The sequence below is a fragment of the Ambystoma mexicanum genome, chromosome 3p (assembly GCF_040938575.1).
Source record: "Ambystoma mexicanum isolate Mex_15411 chromosome 3p, UKY_AmexF1_1, whole genome shotgun sequence".
NCBI classification, from domain to species: Eukaryota; Metazoa; Chordata; class Amphibia; order Caudata; family Ambystomatidae; genus Ambystoma; species Ambystoma mexicanum.
In genome coordinates this window covers 835,821,121-835,841,372 of record NC_090925.1, presented here as the reverse complement: position 1 = coordinate 835,841,372, position 20,252 = coordinate 835,821,121, and the positions used below count along the sequence as shown (strand labels likewise).

Genomic DNA, 20,252 nt, shown 5'->3' with positions numbered 1-20,252 from the left:
TAGAGACAGGTGCACCACGTGTATCAGAGATAATGACAGGTGAGCATGTGTCGCAGAGATAACGACAGGTGCAGCACATGCAGCAGAGGTAAAGACGGGCAGGACATGCAGCAGAGATAAAGGTAGGTACAGCACTTGCAGCAGTGATAAAGACAGGTGCACCACGTGCAGCAGAGATAAAGACAGGTGCAGCACATGCAGCATAGATAAAGACAGGTGAGCATGTGTCGCAGAGATAAAGACAGGTGAGCATGTGTCGCAGAGATAACGACAGGTGCAGCACATGCATCAGAGGTAAAGACAGGGGCAGGACATGCAGCAGGGATAAAGACAGGTGCACCACGTGTATCAGAGATAAAGACAGGTGCAGCATTTGTAGCAGAGATAAAGACAGGTGCAGCACATGCAGCATAGATAAAGACAGGTGAGCATGTGTCGCAGAGATAACGACAGGAGCAGCACATGCAGCAGAGGTAAAGACAGGGGCAGGACATGCAGCAGAGATAAAGATAGGTACAGCACTTGCAGCAGTGATAAAGACAGGTGCACCACGTGTAGCAGAGATAAAGATAGGTGCAGCACATGCAGCAGAGATAAAGACAGGTGCACCACGTGTATCAGAGATAAAGACAGGTGAGCATGTGTCGCAGAGATAAAGTCAGGTGCACCATGTGTAGCAGAGATAAAGACAGGTGCACCACGTGTAGCAGAGATAAAGACAGGTGAGCACGTGTCGCAGAGATAAAGACAGGTGCAGCACATTTAGCAGAGATAAAGACAGGTGCAGCACGTGTAGCCGATATAAAGACAGGTACAGGACATGCAGCAGAGATAAAGACAGGTGCACCACGTGTAGCAGAGATAAAGACAGGTGCAGCACATGTAGCAGAGATAAAGACAGGTGCAGCACATGTAGCCGATATAAAGACAGGTGCAGGACATGCAGCAGAGATAAAGACAGGTGAGCATGTGTTGCAGAGATAAAGACAGGTGCAGCACATGCAACAGAGATAAATAAAGACAGGTGCAGCACATGCAGCAGAGATAAAGACAGGTGCACCACATGTAGCAGAGATAAAGACAGGTGCAGCACATGTAGCAGAGATAAAGACAGGTGCAGCACATTTAGCAGAGATAAAGACAGGTGCAGCACGTGTAGCCGATATAAAGACAGGTGTAGCACATGCAGCAGAGATAAAGACAGGTGCACCACGTGTATCAGAGATAATGACAGGTGAGCATGTGTCCCAGAGATAACGACAGGTGCAGCACATGCAGCAGAGGTAAAGACAGGTGCAGCACGTGTAGCCGATATAAAGACAGGTGCAGCACATGCAGCGGAGATAAAGACAGGTGCACCACGTGTATCAGAGATAAAGACAGGTGCAGCATGTGTAGCAGAGATAAAGACAGGTGCAGCACATGCAGCATAGATAAAGACAGGTGAGCATGTGTCGCAGAGATAAAGACAGGTGACCATGTGTAGCAGAGATAAAGACAGGTGAGCATGTGTCGCAGAGATAACGACAGGTGCAGCCCATGCAGCAGAGATAAAGATAGGCACAGCACTTGCAGCAGTGATAAAGACAGGTGCAGCACATGTAGCCGATATAAAGACAGGTGCAGGACATGCAGCAGAGATAAAGACAGGTGCAGCACGTGTAGCCAATATAAAGACAGGTGAGCATGTGTCGCAGAGATAAAGACAGGTGCAGCACATGCAGCAGAGATAAAGACAGGTGCAGCACATGTAGCAGAGATAAAGACAGGTGCAGCACATGTAGCAGAGATAAAGACAGGTGCAGCACGTGTAGCCGATATAAAGACAGGTACAGGACATGCAGCAGAGATAAAGACAGGTGCACCACGTGTAGCAGAGATAAAGACAGGTGCAGCACATGTAGCAGAGATAAAGACAGGTGCAGCACATGTAGCAGAGATAAAGACAGGTGCAGCACATGTAGCCGATATAAAGACAGGTGCAGGACATGCAGCAGAGATAAAGACAGGTGAGCATGTGTTGCAGAGATAAAGACAGGCGCACCACGTGTAGCAGAGATAAAGACAGGTGCAGCACATGCAGCAGAGATAAATAAAGACAGGTAGACAACGTGTAGCAGAGATGAAAAAAACGCTTTGCTCTCACACAGAGGCCAGCACGGGCCGCAGAGGTGCGTGCTTCTCTAACGGCCCGCACACATAACAGGGCAAGGAGTTTGGGTCTTGCACGTATTACCAAGCACCAACATGAAGCTCTGCATCGCCCCATGGAAGAGGACGAACTGAGTGGTGCTTTGACGATGGTGTGGAAGGGGCACTGAGCTGTGTACTGCCAAGCTCAGAGGATCGTTCGCTGAGTTGTCATTCCCTACAGGGAACAGGTGGCTCCATCAGCGACACCAGTGTTGTGGAGGCATACAATGAGTTTACTGCCGTGGGCGGTGGGCAATGCTACCCGTTGGAAGGGGCAAGCGGTGTACGCAATGCGGGAATGTTGCCAGGACTAGGATGCAGGTCATCTCACCTGTTCGAAGAACTCGTCCATAAAGTGATCTCGCTCCACGTGCACCACCTCATCGTCATCATCACTGTCTTTGGCCTGCAAGGGAAGAAGACCTTGGGTTAGTCAATGGCACCATTATATGGCACCATTATATGCATCTCTGAGTCGCCACCCTGCGGCCTCTTCGGCACTCTTACACCTCTCCCTCTATGTCTATGTCGAAATGAAAGCAGCCAAATGGAGGACCCAGCCGTAAAGGCAATCCTACACTCCCAACATCATTGCACCGTGGGCCTCATCCAAGCCCAAAACGGACACTGATCATCACAAAAGTACAACCAGAAATGAATTACAACCGAAATACTGAACCCATGAAAAGAATAGACTGATTACTTGCAAGTAATCTTCATTACTCTAAGTGTTGCTTTTCCTTGTCACAGTGCCTTATAAATGTTATCAAAATATTTTGAAGGAAACCTTGCCCACCATGGATCGGTAAGAAGATCCTGCAGTATAGCGGGCCCCAACCACCCACCCCCGCCCCTCCAGAAACATATCGACTGTCCGTGTGTTGCCTACACCCATGCCAAGGTGGGAGCTGAGGACATAGGTGCTGTTACCAAGAAGAGTAGTGGTAGGGCTGAGAGTATTGAAGATTCCTGGGAAGGGTTCAGGGCATAAACTCTCCATCTTTCATTTGCATCGCTTATAAGTAAGGCACCAGATTTTCCATTATTACTGATTTGTACCCATGAACACAGATGGAAATCGCTCTTTCTCCTTCCAGTATTTATTTCAAAAAATTGATTAAAAAACGGCAATGCAGGTCTCTTGTTCGAGTGTTTAAGTTGTCAAACAGGCATGGCAGGTCATTGGCTGAAAAGATTACAGAAAAAGAAATAGAGATAAATGCAGACAGAAATGGTGTAAAAATCTTTGTAGGGTAAAAAGACATGACCTCCCTAGAAAGTACTGGGACGAGGAAAAGTAGGGATTACCTCTGTGAATCACCAACAGAAACTGGGACAATGAAGAGCGAAAGAAACCCACTTGAGAGTAAGAACATTAATCCTGAGACGGGGAGGAGATGCAGAGCAACATGGGCAGTCCAGAAGATGTGAAACAAACAAGTACACTCTGAGGATAGAAAGGAAAGAGGGAATTTATGATCTATCAGATCCTTCCTGGTGGAGCCGGGAACTTCGAATGCACCAAAGCAAGGGAGATGCCAGAAGTGCAGAGGCCGAGACACTTGGCCACCAGCAGAGGTGTCTCTGGTAACTCCACCATGGTCCAAGCAGAGAAGAAGGCAGAGGGCAGGACAACCAACTGACCAGGAGAGCACCGTCCAGGAGAAGAGGAATGCATTAAGGATGCCATGGTTTGTGGGGAGACCGTGAGAAGCCCAAGTGAGGAAGAGCAGCCCACAGACAACCGGAGGTCACCGGTAAAAAGCATGGAGAGGTCCCAGTAGCTGGACGGTTGGTGGGTCCCCCAAGGGGCGGAGAGGTCATAAGGAACAGGTATGGGACTAGCAACAGATAACAGACTGCCTCCAAAGCCATCTTCATAGTCACACTACCTGGCAGGATAGCAAACCAGGACCAGGTCTGCGGCATACGGAAGAGAATCTCATGGGTCTGGGACTCACACCATTCTGTGAAGAGTAACCTAAGTCATTTTCACAGGCACAGTACCTGGCAGGGGAGTGAACCAGGTGGGCTGTGAGAGAAAGGCTGGGGGAAGAGAGCATACCCCCTGGTACTTGGGAACATTGTACTAAAGTTTGCGAAGATTGCAAAATCCAAGCAAAGGGAGTCATTCTCTTGGCATTATAAGAAGCCTAAGAGAGGCCAGGGAAAAAGAGGCATTCCCCCTAGCATTGTGAATTATGTGATGAATCATGCAGAGTCCTCACAAAGACCCTGTCTAAAGTCTCCTCCCAGGTGGCCAGGGAAAGGCAGACATTTCCTGATCCTGACCCTGGGGGTGGGTAGCTGGGAGGAGAAGGGCCCCAGTGGACAGGAGGACTGCATTGGATGAGACGCAGTATTTATTTTCCTCTAGGGAAGAATCAGTGATTCAAACATATGTAATGGCCTGCTGTCAGAGAGAGCTTTTACATTTCCAAGTTGACTATCTTAAGGTGGGTGAAAACATTTCTAACCTCTTATGCATTGGGAGAATTAAAACCCCTTTTAAATCAAAGAAATCAAGGAAACTCAGAGGTGAAAAATCCCATGACTCCCAGAGGAATAGTAAAGATGGGTTAATAAATATTCCCCATTTAGGCCCTAAAGATCTTTATTCCTCGATAAAACAAAATTTTTAATTAAATCATTATGATACTCCTTTATAATTAAATAAGGAAATTAATGTGGTGTTAATATTTCCATTAAAAAAACTGGTTGTTCATTGTGGACTTCAAGTCCCACAATTTCCAAAGTAATGGGATGATGAAGAGAGCAACAGAGGCACGAAACTGCAAAGTGCAGTTAATTAATGAAAATGACCTACACCTGATGGCGACTGGGAGTCTTAAAAGACCCCCTCAGGTGTGAGCCAAGAGAATAGATATGGAGGAGAGTAGCAGCAGGAGGCGGAGTAGCCGTGGTCTCTCCACGTTGCAGCTGAAGCAGAAACTGGACTAGTGCAGAGATAGCGGGACCACTGTCGGAGGTTGCCAGTCTTGAGAGGGTCTCTTCCTCTAGCAATTCTAATTTCAGAGGTTTCACTGTGGGAAGTGTACATTTTTAATGTTTTCCCCCAGCTGCGTCAGTCTCCAGTGGTAGGCGAGTACCAGAGACCCTCTGGAGCAGGGAACGCTCCTTTGATGAGTGGGGCGGGCCACAGGAAGTCAAAAGAAGGAGGTTGATGGACTACGCGAAGAAGCAGAATCAGAAGTTCTGGAGGCAGTGGAGCGAACAGGCATGAATGCCAGACCCAGTGAGTTCTCTATGGTATTGTGACCCCAGAGCACTTCGTAATTGCCCACTTGCCGATCCAGGGTGCCCTAAGCATAAACCTGTTGTAAAGAGAGTGCAGGGGTGAAACCAAACATATTTTGAACACTGAACTTAAGTAAAGCTGAACACTAAACCGTTTAAAAAACAAGCTGATACAAACAACTTCTGCCAAAGCCAAAAGAAGCCAATTCACAAATCTAATGTTTGTAAAACTGATTGCCCACATTGTAAAGAAGCTCCTAAGAGAAACTGCCTTAAACCCACATTGTCGAAGCCAAAGAAGTGTTAAAGTGAGACTGAATCATTATCAGCATTTGGTTAACGTGGAAGTGGGGAAACAAAAGTGTCAGGAAGGCTGTCCTTCTGATAAAAGGCATTCAACGGGAGTGGAGCATCCTCTGTCGTGTTTGTGGCCATCACAGATGTATAACAAACAGCAAAAGTGTGGTTCCTGTTTCTCCAGAAGAAATTCTTAAACTTGATATTGTGAAGCAGGAACATTTCTAATTTGTTGGAAGTTAACCTCTACCACAGAAGTACTTATAGTTAGTAGTTTATTCTGACCTGGCAGGAGAGTATACCAGGTCAGAGAACTGTGTAACAATGTGTTCTGTTCTGCCAGGAGATTACACCAGAGAAGATAACTTTCTAGTATAGTAGGCCTGGCAGTAAGTGAACCAGGTGGAAGTTGATTAAGTACTGTGTGGTGGTGGTGAAAAGTCATAAAGATAAAGTGGTAGAACCACTAAGATGTCTTTTTGAAATATTACAGACTCATCCTGACAAACCCACATTGCTGAAGATTTATCTAACATTGTTTAAGCAAGTGTTATATGAACTGTTGCAGAATAATCCTGAAATAGACAATTTCTGTTGATCCTAATGAACTAAGAAGGTGTTCTTGGCTTATAAAAAGAAGTTATTTTGAGTTATTTGTGTCACAAGAGGAAAGAAGAAAAGCCTTGTTGAATAATTCTGTAGTATTGGAACTTTTGTTGCTAAAGTGGAATTAAAATAACTGCATTGGAACTTTGTTACAAGATAGGATTAATTTATTATTTTGGAACCCGTTGAACAGCATCCTGCTTGAATCTGGGGAAGCAGAATTCACCCACATTATAAGGAGAGACAGTTAACCTGATGCAAAGGTAACTGTTATATTTGTTGATTTTGGAAACTGCCATATATTACCTTGTTGTGTTATATGTACAAGTGTGAGGAACGGAAACCTTTCCTTTAATTTATTTTAGGCAGGGAAATCCTCCGTCAGGGTAGGGATAGTGAGGTGTTTATCCAACCTTTTGAGTTAATAAAATAGCATTTTTTGAAAAATCTTCACAAAGTTGTCCGCCTCAGAGAGACCAGGGGAAGAAACATACCCCAGGGCATTGTGAACCGTACAAGTCTGAGAAAGTCCAGTGGAAGGGAATAATTCCCCTGATCTTGTGAACTGTGCAAACCTAAGAAAGACCAGGGGAAGAAAAACATACCCCTCCCCTGGTGTTTGTGATAATTGTGAAGAGTCTAATAAAGGCCAGGAGTTATACCCCCTGATATTTGTGAATGTTCTGAAAAGCCTGGGAACGACCAAGGGAAGGGAGTCATCCTCTTGGTACCAAGATTTTGATTTGCAACTTTGCTTTAATTTGGAACTGAGACTTTTCAATCCAGAACTTTTATGTTGCCTGTGAGAATAACTGCAAGTTGGGGAAGGGAGTATTTCCCGCAGGAAAAAATCCCTTCAGACTACTGGCAAGGTGGTATGCTCTACATAAGAAGGAAGCAATCTGTATTAAGAAAACTCGCCACCCTTTTTAGTTGAGTTAAAAGTGTAAGGGATGGAAATAGGATTTTGACACTGGACGGTGGATTATATAATTCCAACGGACTTCCTGACAGAATCCTTAGTGTTTAGTTGAGACAGGGAAACCCCTCTTAGTGTTAGGGATAGTTAGGGTTTTTACTCCTTGATTTTCGCCAAATTAAAGTGTATAACTACAATGCCACCTGTGTGTCAGTCGCCTCCTTCCACCTCCTTACAGCACATACACACAAATAATGTACACATTCACACAGCGACATGTACACCTGTGTATAATATGTATATATATATATATATATATATATATATATATATATATATATATATATATATTAATTAGTCACACACGGGCACTCACACACATATGCACACTTGCAACATACACACACACACACACACACACACACACACCCACACACACACAAAGCCCCTCTAGTCTGTCATCTGTCTTCCGTCAAGTTTCTTTAAGGAAGGATTCTGGAAACAGAAGGCATTAGGAGCATAATGTTTCAGAGGCCCAGGCTTGCAGAAATTGCACAAGCCTGCAAACCTGAAACCTTAATGACCTCAACGCTTCTATCAGCCTTGTGTAAGGCTGTGGCATATGAATGCCCCCATTGCTTACAGGGAACCAGCCAGCATGCTGAGTGGGTCATACCTAGCTGGGAGACAAGTACACTCTAGAAAGGTATGTCCCTTTGGGCATACCTTGTACCTCAGGGCTCCTGCAGGGGGGACACTTCTCATAGCATACATTTGTTTTGTGTGACAGCTTCTCCTTAAAGGGTTGACGATTGGTAGGTAACCATTTATCTACCTATTATGGATGAGCTTTCCCTGGCTGAGTCACCAGGGACAGCGATGGAGCCTGGATCAACCAGACTTCTATGTAAGGGAAAAGAGAGAATCCTTGAGGGTGTAAAAGGGCTAATGCCAGGCCCAGAGTACTGAGTCAAAATGGGAGCACAAGGAACTGGTAAGAGAGATATGCCACTGCAAAGGGAATAACCTACTCATTTGTGTTCCATACTGGGTGTCCATGGGGTCTAGTCATGTTAAAAAGTTCCCCTTGGAAATTAAAGGTATAATCCTCAGGAGTGACTTCATCTTGAAACGGAATGAATTGAGACGTTGGTTGACATCCTTCAGTGCAGCAGTAGACTTTCTACACTGACGTCTTTGAAACCACAAAGTTGCTTAAGTAACAACCCAATTTACTCAGCTAAAAGTTACAGGCATAATGGCTATCGTAATCTCCACATCTGTGATCACCTAATGAATAGCTTCTTTAATTTCTGGTCTTTGAGGTTATGGGGTAATCCTAATATCTGTTGATGGATGTCGTGAAGTATATCCTATGAGAAAAACCAGTACGATAATACTGAGAACCAATCAATTTTGCACAAGTGCCAACCAGGAGTCCACAGGTTCCACAGGGAATTTGAATTGGTCCAAATAGGTAGAGTGTCACCTGACATTGGATAGTCAAGAACGCTGGTTCTTCAAATGTGGCATAGAGTGGAGCTTCCCCACACTCAGGACAAATCACACTTTTAACTTTGTTTTGAAGCAGCCTGAGAAATTGATCCATGGGTGTTGAGGAAGATTTTCAAGATTTTTAAAAGGTTTCAATTTCTTTCAAAGAACAACTGCATGTGGACCTTCCTTGGAAATCCGCCGGACCTTGCCTTCTCAGTTGGCCGCAAACAATGTAATCCTTTGGCAGGGAATTTATTTTGAAAGCCTCATTTCTTTCAGATCACTCACTGTTTCAGTCCTGAACATGCATAGGGCCTCATCACGAGTTGGCCGGTATCCCGATGGGGATATCCCGATGTGCATTAGCGCCCACCCTTCCGGCGGTATTACCGCTGGATCATGGGTTGGGCGCTGAACATCATTCCCCATTGTATCCAATGGACCCAATGGGGAATTTTCAGCGCAATTACTGCCAGCGGTATTACCTTGCAGTTATTGCGCCGAAAATCTGCATTTTTTCTGCGTGTTTACCCCCAGCTCGGAGGTGGGGGTAAACACGCCAGACTCATGATAGGGCCAGTGCTCAAATGCAGAGGTAACACCGTTACTGCTGCATTTAATGGCTTCAGCCCAACTCATGATCAGGCCCATAGTGTGTTGGGTTGAAATAGCAGAGTTGATAGTCATCACAAAAGATCACACCTTCGAAAGCTATGCCTGATAAAAGTTCAACCTGTTCATGTTATGTATCTAGGAAAGGAGCACTTTGAATCCCTGCCTCAATAGCTCTGGGTAGATCTCAGGAGAGCCTGTGCTGTACAGATTGTGTACATACTGGTTGCAAAGGACAAATGAACTGCAGCGGAAGACTGCTTGAGAGCAGCATCCACTGTTTTGTCAATATTGTCACTAACCCCAGATTCTTCTGCACCCACTGATGGGTGGCCAACAAGACCGAATACCAGTCTATTTCAATGCAGACTGGCATAGACGATTCTTACTCCTCCATAGGGTATATAGTTATTGGTTAAGCCAGGCATAGAGAGCTTCTCTTGGTGCCGCCTAATCTGTTCATTTTATTCTTCCTGGAAAAAAAATCAGTGGAAAGCCGAAAAGCCTATCTTTGTAGATTTGTTGTCAGGAAACCCCTCTTGGAGGATCTCTGAGGCAGAATTTTGGTCAGGGAATAAAGCTATAGGTGACTGTCTCTAGACTCCTCGACAGACCTCCCCGCATCAGACGAACACAAATACGGTTCTTGCGAGGAATAGATGGAGGATGAATTCCTCCTTCTGGAGTGTCTCCTTCTTGCGAGACACAAAGGTCTGTCAAGAGGTGCAGAAGGAAAGGCATACCTGTATCTCCATTGGCCTGCAAGCCATTTGGCGGACTCCGAATTTTAGGAAGTACCACTAGAAGCTTGTCTGTTAGGCCTTCTCTTCCTTGAACACTTGCCAGGCGAGTTACTCATGGTCTGGAAGAAAAGGAGCGCAGCGCTCATCTGGTTCAGCCTCTTAAACCCCTCACCCTGGAGAGAAGTGAGCATGCTTTGTATATTAAAAATCATTAAAAAGGCAGCAGCAGCACACGTCGAGAGGACGGAAGCTGGCTCTGCCATATTCATTACTCACTATGAGGCAGCCAAAGCTTTAACTTCTCTACTCATCGTTTTTAAGAAGGCCGACCACGGCAAAACTTAGCATCCCTTTGTGGAACTTAAGATCCTTAAAACTGTCCCACCACCTTGAACACAGTGTGATAGGTACTAGATGGAGACACTGGCTTGCCATAATGGACGCTGTTTTGATGCTGATTTCAACAAAGGAGTGAAAGACTGCCTGGAGGAGTAGGATGCTGTGAGGACAGGCATGGAAGACAAATAGAAATGACCAAAGCAAGTAATAGTCTGCGATTAGGGGATGCATTAGCTTTGATTTGTGCGGTGTTTGAGCCTGTTCACTTGCACTTAATGTACCCTTCTCCTCCCTCCTGCCTGAGCATTACTCCTTCCTCCCCTTCCTGCACCACCCCTCCCCCCCCTTTCTGTTTTTGCACTTGCACGCTCCAAATGTCTCATGACCTAGTTTGTCTTCTTCCCTGTCCCTCCCCAACTTTCACTTCCCCTCTTCCCCCTCTCCCCTGCATTCTTGTTACTGCACGTGCACGATCTGAATGTCTTAAGACCTAGTAGGATCGTTATTGTTTTTGATTGTCTGCCCTGTACCCCTCCCTTGTCTTGATGCGCCTTGAAACACCATTTTGCAGGATAGGTGCATCATAAATACCCAATAAATAAATAAATGCTCGCGTGGGCTTGTGGCAGGAGACTAGGCTCATGTCTTGTTACTTTGCTATTTTAGGGTGATGAACTGAATGACGCCAAGGCATCTGGACGCTGTTGGAGTTTCCTTTGGAAATCCGTAGAAGACATGTGTTCTGGTGACACCTGGTCTACCTATGTTGTTTATGGAGACAGAAAAAAGAAGAGGAAGATAAGTACAGGGAGGATTGCCCTTTTGGCGATAACTGCCCTTGTTTGGTGCCATATGCGTCCAGGAGAGAGAAAGTGAGAGAGAGAGTGAGTGAGAGAGAGATCGAGGGACAGAGGGCTAGAGATAGAGAGAGAGAGAGCAACATTTACTGGGAAGAACCTATGTGTGCAAAAGTAAAAAAACAAGCATTAACTAAGCCAACAGTTTTGCATTAGGTACAGTAACATGTTTTCTTTGGTGCTACTGCAGGTATTGACAACACATGCCCATGTACCCCCACAGTTTGCTAAGTATTATAATCACATGTCCAAGCTACCATAGCTTGCCCTGTTTTACCTTTATATGTTCACATGCTCACATCATATTCCAGGTCTTGCCATTGTATTGAATTGCCCCTTCAACAACTTTCAAAAACTCTCAAACAATGAAACAAGCCAAATGGTTCACCCCCAGACTAAATCACTTAAAAAAGGAAAATCAGAAACTGGAGAAAGTCTGGGGGAAAAAAACACACTAGCAAATTCACCGACCATCAACAGTTGCTCCTTCATATGGCTGAAGCACACATAGAAAAGAAATCACACTATTTCAAAAGCGTTGATTTGGCACATCACAGCATAAGGGAAATGTAGCCTGTATCGCAATCCCTACCCCGACACAAGAGCTCTTTGGCCAGACTGCTGCACACGTTATCCAAACGATCCTCGACAACCATCATCACCTTAAGTTTCAAGGATGCTCCCACCTGCATGCTACTGAGATCCCAAAACACCTCCCACTACATTCTCTCTATTGTCTTTCTGTCTTCTGTCTGCAGAGGACCTACAAGCTACCTTTGACCCATGTAACACATCTCCTGAGGATTCATGTCCCCCAATCTTTACAAACCAATCACAAAAACTCGAGACTTGGCACCCATGTTCCTATCCCTCCTGAAAGACTCCATCAGCACCGGTAGAGTCCCAGCTCAGTTGAAATCTGCATATATCAGAGCTTTGCTCAAAAAGCCCAGAGTAGATCCATATGACCCAGCCAGCTATCGCACCATCTCAAATAAGCCTTTCATCAGGAAATATCTGTACAAATTAATATATCAGTAACTCTGGGTCTTTATCAAAATAAAACAACTCCTGAATGAGTCACAGCATGGTTGTAGGCTTTCTAGGAGTACAGAATCGGATCTGTGTTCCATCTGGGATACACTTAAAATGGATGAAAACTCAGAGTACACTCATCCTGCTAGACGTCTCAGCCGCGTTTGACACCATCAGCCACAAGATCGCTCTGAAAAGACTGGAAGATATTGGTATTAATGAATCAGCTCTACACTGGATCACCTCCTTCCTCGTGGGTAGAACGTAAATAACAACCGTGGGCCTCTACAATTCTCGGCCTAGCCCACTTACCTGCAGAGTACCCGAAGTATCCACACTCTCACCTCTACTTGTCAACATCTACATGACACCCCTACTTCACATCATCAATAAATCTGGTCTCTCCTGCTTCAACTACACAGATGACACACAAGCAGTCTACACATTTGTGAAACATCCATGACCAAAAATCCTCAGACATTAAAAGTTGTGTTGCACAGGTGGACGCATGAATGACAGCAAGAAGACTAAACCTCAACATGGAAAAACAGAGCTGATGGTAATCCTCCCGCACTATCTCATGGCTTGACAAGATGGGACCCTGCCCAAATCCATCAACCATAGTGAGAAATCTTTGAACGAACATTGACAACACCCTCACTCTTAATCTACAAGTCAAAGCCACCGTCAGACGCTGTTTCTCCCAGCTGTGCATGCTACGCCACATCTCACCATACTTAACATTTAGCCACAGGGCCATGGCTATAATTTCTGTAATACTATCCAAACTAGACTATGCAAACAGCCTTCATCTCAGATGCCCACTTTACTTAATGAGGAAACTTCAAAGAGTTCAAAATGCAGTGCCAAGACTTCTCAGAATGAAGCGTTTTAACATATCACGCCAGCATTATGTACTCTTCACTGTCTACCCATCAAAAAAGGGCTAATTCCAAAATCTTGTGCATCACCCATCATCCTTGAGAGGCACGTTTCAACACTACACTCCTTCCAGAACACTTAAATCCAGCAATGTTGCTCGCCTTGGAAGCAAGGAACGACACGAGTAACACAGGTTTGATTCATGGGTCTGTGCTTAAAAACCTCTGGGTATTAAGCGCATTATAAATAACCTATGATAGCTTGAAACACCCCTCTTTTCACCACAGCGTTGTTCCTTCCTTTTATTCCACGGGTCCTCTCCCATTTCCATCATGGAGCAGTCAGAAAGGCCTTTGAGTGGCCTTTTATGTAGCAGCCAGAGACAATTGGTTAGAGCAACATCTTGGAGAGTAACCTGTATTTCGATAATTAACATTTCCAATTTTGTCTGTCAATGACTTTTAAATAAAAGTCAATAAAACGTAATTTAAACTGCAGTCTTTTAATGATGTCTGAGAGGGAGAGCAGTGAGAGAAGTGGTGGTTTATATTATGGGAGTAACTTGAGGAACGTGTATTATGTTTCCTGAGTGAAGTATTTTCTAGAAACTGCCTGCTACACAATGCACATGCGCAATCTGGGCGGATCCCTGTCCTGACCAGGAATAACAATCATGCGTTTTATCCACACAGAAAAGAAGCAGGAGAGACCCATGATCGGCACAGAGAAGCTGTGTGACAAGTCCACCTTTCTAAAAGGCAGGGGCCTGTAAAATAGGGCATATGTGGATCCCTTTGGTGGACCCCAAAGTGCTATGTGTCAGGAAACACTGAGAGAAATCAGCCTCATGGGCTGCGCAGGATCCAATCCCATTCCGGGAAAATGCAACCCATTCACTATTAGCAAAAGGAGTAGAAACATTCTAACAACCCAGACAACCCAGCTTCTACTTTGTTTCTTACGAAGACAAAGAAATCTCGAATGAAAGAGTTTGCCTGACCTGCATTCAAGGAAGCTCCACCAATGCAAAGTATCAACTCTTCCCTTTGTTAAGATGAAGAAAAGCAATGCAAACGATGGTCAGAACGACTGAGGGCCCGATTCTGAGGTCCATGCAAACACAGGAAAGTGTTCTTCCTTGAAGGGATAGCTAGTTTGAAACATGAGATTCTTTACCAAGACATGCAAATGTATCATCTATCCACAAATCTCCTATACTCCTAACACCTTTGAAGTTGCCCTCTGGAACACCAGATCAATCGCCAACAAAACCACTGCTGTTCTCGACCTATTCTTACGCCTCAACCTCCTATTTCTCTGCATCACAGAAACTTGAATCCCTACCCACAACACTTCTGTTCCAGCATCCCTCACCTCATCTTCCTCTTCTTTCGCACATGTCCCTCGTCCCTCAGACCGTGAAGACGGCTTAGGCCTTCTTTTTTGTACTCACTTTACCTCCTCTCCCTCTCCTACTCCTCTACCCACTCTTCCTTCCTTTGAATTAATGTATAAAATCTTTAATTCGCCCCATGCTATATCATTCCTCATCATTTATCGCCCCCCTGGACCGGTTAGCTCCTTCTACGAGGACATTGACCATCTTCTCAGCCTCATCGCCCCCTGCCCCACCCCACTATTCGCACTTGGCGACTTCAATCTCCATCTCTCCTCTACCTCTTCCTCCTCTCCTATCTATCCTTGATTCCTACCTTCTCACTTCTCTCCCTTCTCCTCCTACCCACCAATCTGGTTCTACCATTGATCTCATCTTTACCTCCTCCTTTACCGCTTCTCCAATATCTTCTCTACCTACATATCTTTCCGACCACTCCTTTCCCCTCCCCCCTGCCCCTGACCCCTTCCCCTCCTTCCTCCACCCCATTCTTCCGACGTCACTTACGTAACTTCAACCCTTCTCTCTTCCTCTCTTCCTGCTCCTCTTCCCCCCCTTTCCCACTTCACCTCTCTCTCAGCCACTGAAGCCTCTTCCACCTTAGCTTCCTCCCTCACCTCCACTCTTATTCTTCTCTACCCTCTCTCCTCCTTCCGCCCTTCTCGCCGACCTGCTCAACCCTGGCTTTCATCTCATCTCTCCTCTATGCGCCGTGTTCGTAGGCACCGTCAACGATCCAGGCTTAAGCACCCTACCCCCTCCAATCAAGCTGCATACTTATACTATCACACCCTCTACGATTCTTGTCTCAATTCTGCTAAACGCGCTTACTTCTCTGACCTTCTCGACTCTCAGTCTTCCCATCCTCGCTGTATCGTTCAAACCTTAACTCTACTTCTCTCTCCACCTACCCTTGACCATTCCATCGCCTCTCCTCTCTCTGCCTCTAATCTTGCTACCTTCTTCTCTATCATAGTCCTCAATCTTCGATAAACTATCCTGTCTTCCCCTTCTTATTCCCCTCCTTCACCTTCCCCCACTCCTCCTCCCTTTTCCATGTCCTCATTCACCCATATCTCTCAATCTGAAGTTGCCCTCCTCCTTTCTAAAACTCATCCCACTGCTTCACCCTCTGACCCCATTCCCACCTCCCTCATTCCTAAAATCTACCCCCTCCTCACACCCTATCTCACCTCCTTTTTCAAAACCTGTCTATCCACATCCTCCTTCCCCTCTCCTTTGAAGCATGCTACCATCATACCCATTCTCAAAAAACCTTCTGCTAATCCCCATCTTGCATCCAACTATCGCCTCATCTCTCTCCTCCCCTCCACCCAATCTGGTTTCCGCCCTCTACACTCCATGGAAACTGCTCTCATCTCTGTCCTCAACTCTCTCCTTTCTGTCCTCTACTCTAAGCATTCCTCTATCCTTATCCTCCTTGACCTTTCTGCTGCCTTTGATACTGATGACCACCCGCTACTCCTTAATTCTCTTTCTTCTTTTGGCCTTAAAGACTCTGTACTCAAATGGTTCTCCTATCTTTCTAACCGCTCCTTTTCAGTCTCCTGGAGTGGCTGCACCTCCCCTACCTTTCCTCTCAACCATGGTGTTCCCCAAGGTTCTGTCCTTGGCCCCTTTCTCTTCTCTCTCTATACTTCTTTCTCAGCTCCCATTATCTCCTCCTTTGGTGTCTCGCACCATTTCTACGCTGATGATACCCAGCTCTTCCTTTCGTTCTCGTCCTTCTCTCCTGATATCCACCATAAGCGTTCCTCTTGCCTCTCTGCTATTAAATCTTGGATGTCCTCTCACTTCCTTACTCTTAATGCAGCCAAAACTGAAATCCTATTCTTTCCTGCCAACACTCTTCCTCCTCCCTTCCCTCCTCCTTTTATTCTCTTCCCCCCTTCCCAACTCCCGTTCTCTCCACGCCCGCAACCTAGGTCTCCACATTGACCCCCACCTCTCTATCTCTCACCACCTCTCTCTCACTGCCAAATCTTGCCGCTTCCAACTCTACAACATCAGCAAAATTAGCCCCTTCCTAACCTTTCACGCTACCAAACTCTTAGTCACCTCCCTTTTCTTCTTCAGACTCTTCTACTGCTCCACTCTTTTCTTTGGACTCCCTTCCTCTCACCTCTCCCCTCTCAAATCCATCTACCACTCTGCCATCCGCTCCCTCTGCCATCTCTCACCTCACGACTCCATCTCCTCTTCTCTCAACTCACTAGGATGGCTCTCATTTCATTCACAGCTCACATTTAATTTCCTCTCTCTAGTCTTCAAATCCCTCTATGGCCTTGCCCCTCCCTACCTATCCTCCCTCCTCACTTTTTATACTCCTTCTCGTTCTCTCCGTTCTGCTGATCTTTTCCTTCTCTCTCCTCCTCCTCCTCCACCCTGTGCCCCTTCCCGCTTCCGCTCCTTCCAACTTCTTGCTCCCTTCCATTGGAACCGCCTACCCCTCCACGTCCACTCTATTACCTCCTGCCCCTCAATCCGCATTTCTCTAAAATCTTATCTATTCCATTCACCCCCCTAGCATCCTTTGCTTCCCCTCTCACTACTGACTCTTCCTCTACCTACTCCTCCCAGCCCCTCTCTCACTTTGTGCCTTTCCACCAGCAACTCTCCTCATCAATAATGTAAATTGTTCCTTGTACTGTTTTCTGGTTCAGATTCATTTGTCATATATTGCTTGTTGCATTATGCTTGTTCCTCTTGTAAAGCGCCTTGGATTAAAGCGCTATATAAATAAAAAATAAAAACATAAATACAAATAAAATAAAATTCTATTTTTCAGCTGTTGAATTTCAAGTTGGCAGATGTCATCAGGCACTCGATTTCAGACAAGCAGTTGTTGTACCAACAATACACATGTGGGTTTGTTTACGGACACACAGGAGAGCGGGCAGATTAGGAGGGGGATGAAAACATATACGCAGCCCAGGTCGGTTTGAAATCCAAAATGGTGGCTGCCACTAATATTAACTTAGGCCAGCCCCCTGGCAGAACAGACAATGAGCACTTGGCCCAATCACAGAACAGTTCATCCCACACTATAATGTTGCAGGCCATCACTCTGAAGCCTCAAAAGGCAGCCACAGCAATCAACCAGGGTCATTCCTTGGGAGAGCTGAGGAAAGCAGAAGACCATGGGAGATCTAGCCCGTGGAGGGCCCATTAAAAGAAGAGACTGCGATGTCAGTGTGCAGCAGAGAGGGCGCTTTAGCGAGAGGAAACCTAGGATAATCCTGGGAAAGTAAAGAAGGATTTAGATTGTTACAGAGAGACGTAAAGGTTAAGAAAGTGAATTGTGAGCACTTAGAGAGGAGGGAAGAGACTTCTTTGGGAACAGAAAGAGAAGGGAGCCACCTTCAGCAGAAGACGTGAGGGGTAAAAGCTGGAAGGTAAGTGAGAAAAGTAGTGGACCAAAGAACGAGAATACACAGGACAGACACAATGCTGGAAAAGCAACTGAAGGAAATAGTGTAGGACGAGTGCCTTCAACTGATCATTGCACATCGGGACATTTATGTGCAACAAGCTCATCCCGTAGAAGAGGCGAAACACGCGTCCCAAGGTTTCCGGCACATGCATATTGAGGGCAAAGGCTGTCATTGAGGGTCTCTCAGATTGTCCTTCCATTGCTCATAGTGGATCCGGAAATTGCTCTGGTTCATGCAGGTCATTAGGGTGCCATCAAAACAAAGTCCCAACTAGGGAAAAAGTTCAGGCTGCTGGGGATCTAAAAGAAGACTAATTATATGATACTGACATATACATGCTGTCAAAAACTGATGGAGTTGGTACTCCTCAAAGAAAAGGTAAACAGTAATTAATAAGAAATAGAAGTGAACACATGCATATTTGGTGCAGGCCATGTTGGATTGGTGCGTTACAGAATGTCTTTGCTCTGTACACACACGCCATCTACATTTGCTGTTTTATGTGTGGGCATCTTTATGCCTGTTTCAATTGGAACAGTTTTTGGTGAACATATTGTTTACTGGAATTACAGATGTTTTGTCTGATGAGGGACCGGATCAGTCCAAAATTCATGAGACTTTTACTTATGTCTCCACTGTAAATGTACCTATTGTTTTAAATAGGGACAGGTGTGGACATATTAAGATCATCGTTTCTGTTGATGGATGCACATATAAGAAGTTTGGTTTATAGCGCATGGAGGGACCCCAGTATTAAGAACCGAGGTGCTTAGTCTTTTTGCGCGCACACATGCTGACAAAGCACTGCTAACAAGAAAGGCATCCATCACTGACACCTCAGTGAGGCGTATCAATGTGTGGCCGGCCATATGCAATGGATTACAGCCCGATTCGATGTCACGGTGGCGATTGGTGAATATTCTCGATATGCCGAAGAGTCATTTATATCGACAGCAGCCGTTCTTGAGAAGGTGATTGGCAAAAAGAGGTCCAGGGTAGCAGCTATAGAAGACAGACAAAGCAACACAAGCAACTGAAGCTGGTTTCGCAGATAAGGGTTGTTTGACCTAAAAAAAAAACTTGACCTACTGCCCATTTCACCTAATTTTATTGACTTAATTATTTTTGACCTACTGCAGAGGGAGACCCCCACAACCCACCCTAATGTGGGGGGAGACACCCGGTACCCCCCTGACTTGCCCCACCTCAACCTATTCCCTTACCCCACAACCATTTTTTCATTAAAGTGTACTATTTGACCTACCGAATTAGGTCAAAAAGAGGCGCTTAAATGGGAGTAGATCAAATTGGCATTAGGTCAAATTGGACAATACCGGTTTTTGTGGGGTGAGAAGATCAGCACAACCAGTAAGAGAGGCAGATGGTGAGAGGGAGACAGGCATGGACATGCCTATCGGGCAAGCAGGACACCGTGTGATTCCAGGAGAAGACATTCAGGGCAGCAGCAACACCCCTGCTCACATAAACAACCGAGAGGCCCTGGGTGAGCAGAACGGGTCGATGGCTCAAGCAGTGTCACACGGCGTCTCTCACAGGGATTTGGCAAGACTGCACTTTATGAATGAACTGGCACTGTGTGGTTGTTGTTTGTGTTTTACAGAGGGATGTTGTATTTGCAGGCCCAGCCACAGTGTGTGATGTCACTCTTCCTGGTACATGTAATGATGCATCATCGCGTGGTGTTAATAAAGTCTAGGCGATACTGCAAGGCAGGGCCTAAAAGCAAGGCAAGGCCAATAGTGAATACTCATTTGCTGTGTGGCGTGTTCCTGTTTAACCTCCTGATTATATAAACAAACGCCAGTCCTAGAATATGTGGGGGAAGGGCGGCATAGTGGGAGGGAAAGCATTGTGCTCCCAGCATTGTTTACTGGCGATATCACTGGACATCCGCCCCCCCCCCTCCATAACTGAGCCACACAACAATCCTCAACATGTCATCAAAAAGACACGCTCAAAAGTGTGAATGTCAACACTTTCATCCTTAAAGTGTCAACGTTCAAATTAACATCAAATACATGAACATTTAACAAAATACCAGTCTGGTGAAAGTGACACTGTCATTACGCCATAACCATAAAGCTGAACGTCGGTGGTAATGTTAACAAGACACCAAAATATTGTTGCATCAACGGCGAAAGT

At 45.6% G+C, this 20,252-nt stretch overlaps 1 protein-coding gene across 1 annotated transcript in view; it reads right to left on the bottom strand.

Moving 5' to 3' along the window:
- The window catches only part of LOC138580963 (syntaxin-1B), a 509,119-nt gene that overhangs the window by 173,382 nt on the left and 315,485 nt on the right, over positions 1–20,252 (bottom strand). Inside the window, exon 2 of the mRNA XM_069651921.1 lies at positions 2,525–2,599. Within this exon, the coding sequence (XP_069508022.1) occupies positions 2,525–2,599 (75 nt within the window). The remainder of the gene's footprint in view (positions 1–2,524; positions 2,600–20,252) is intronic.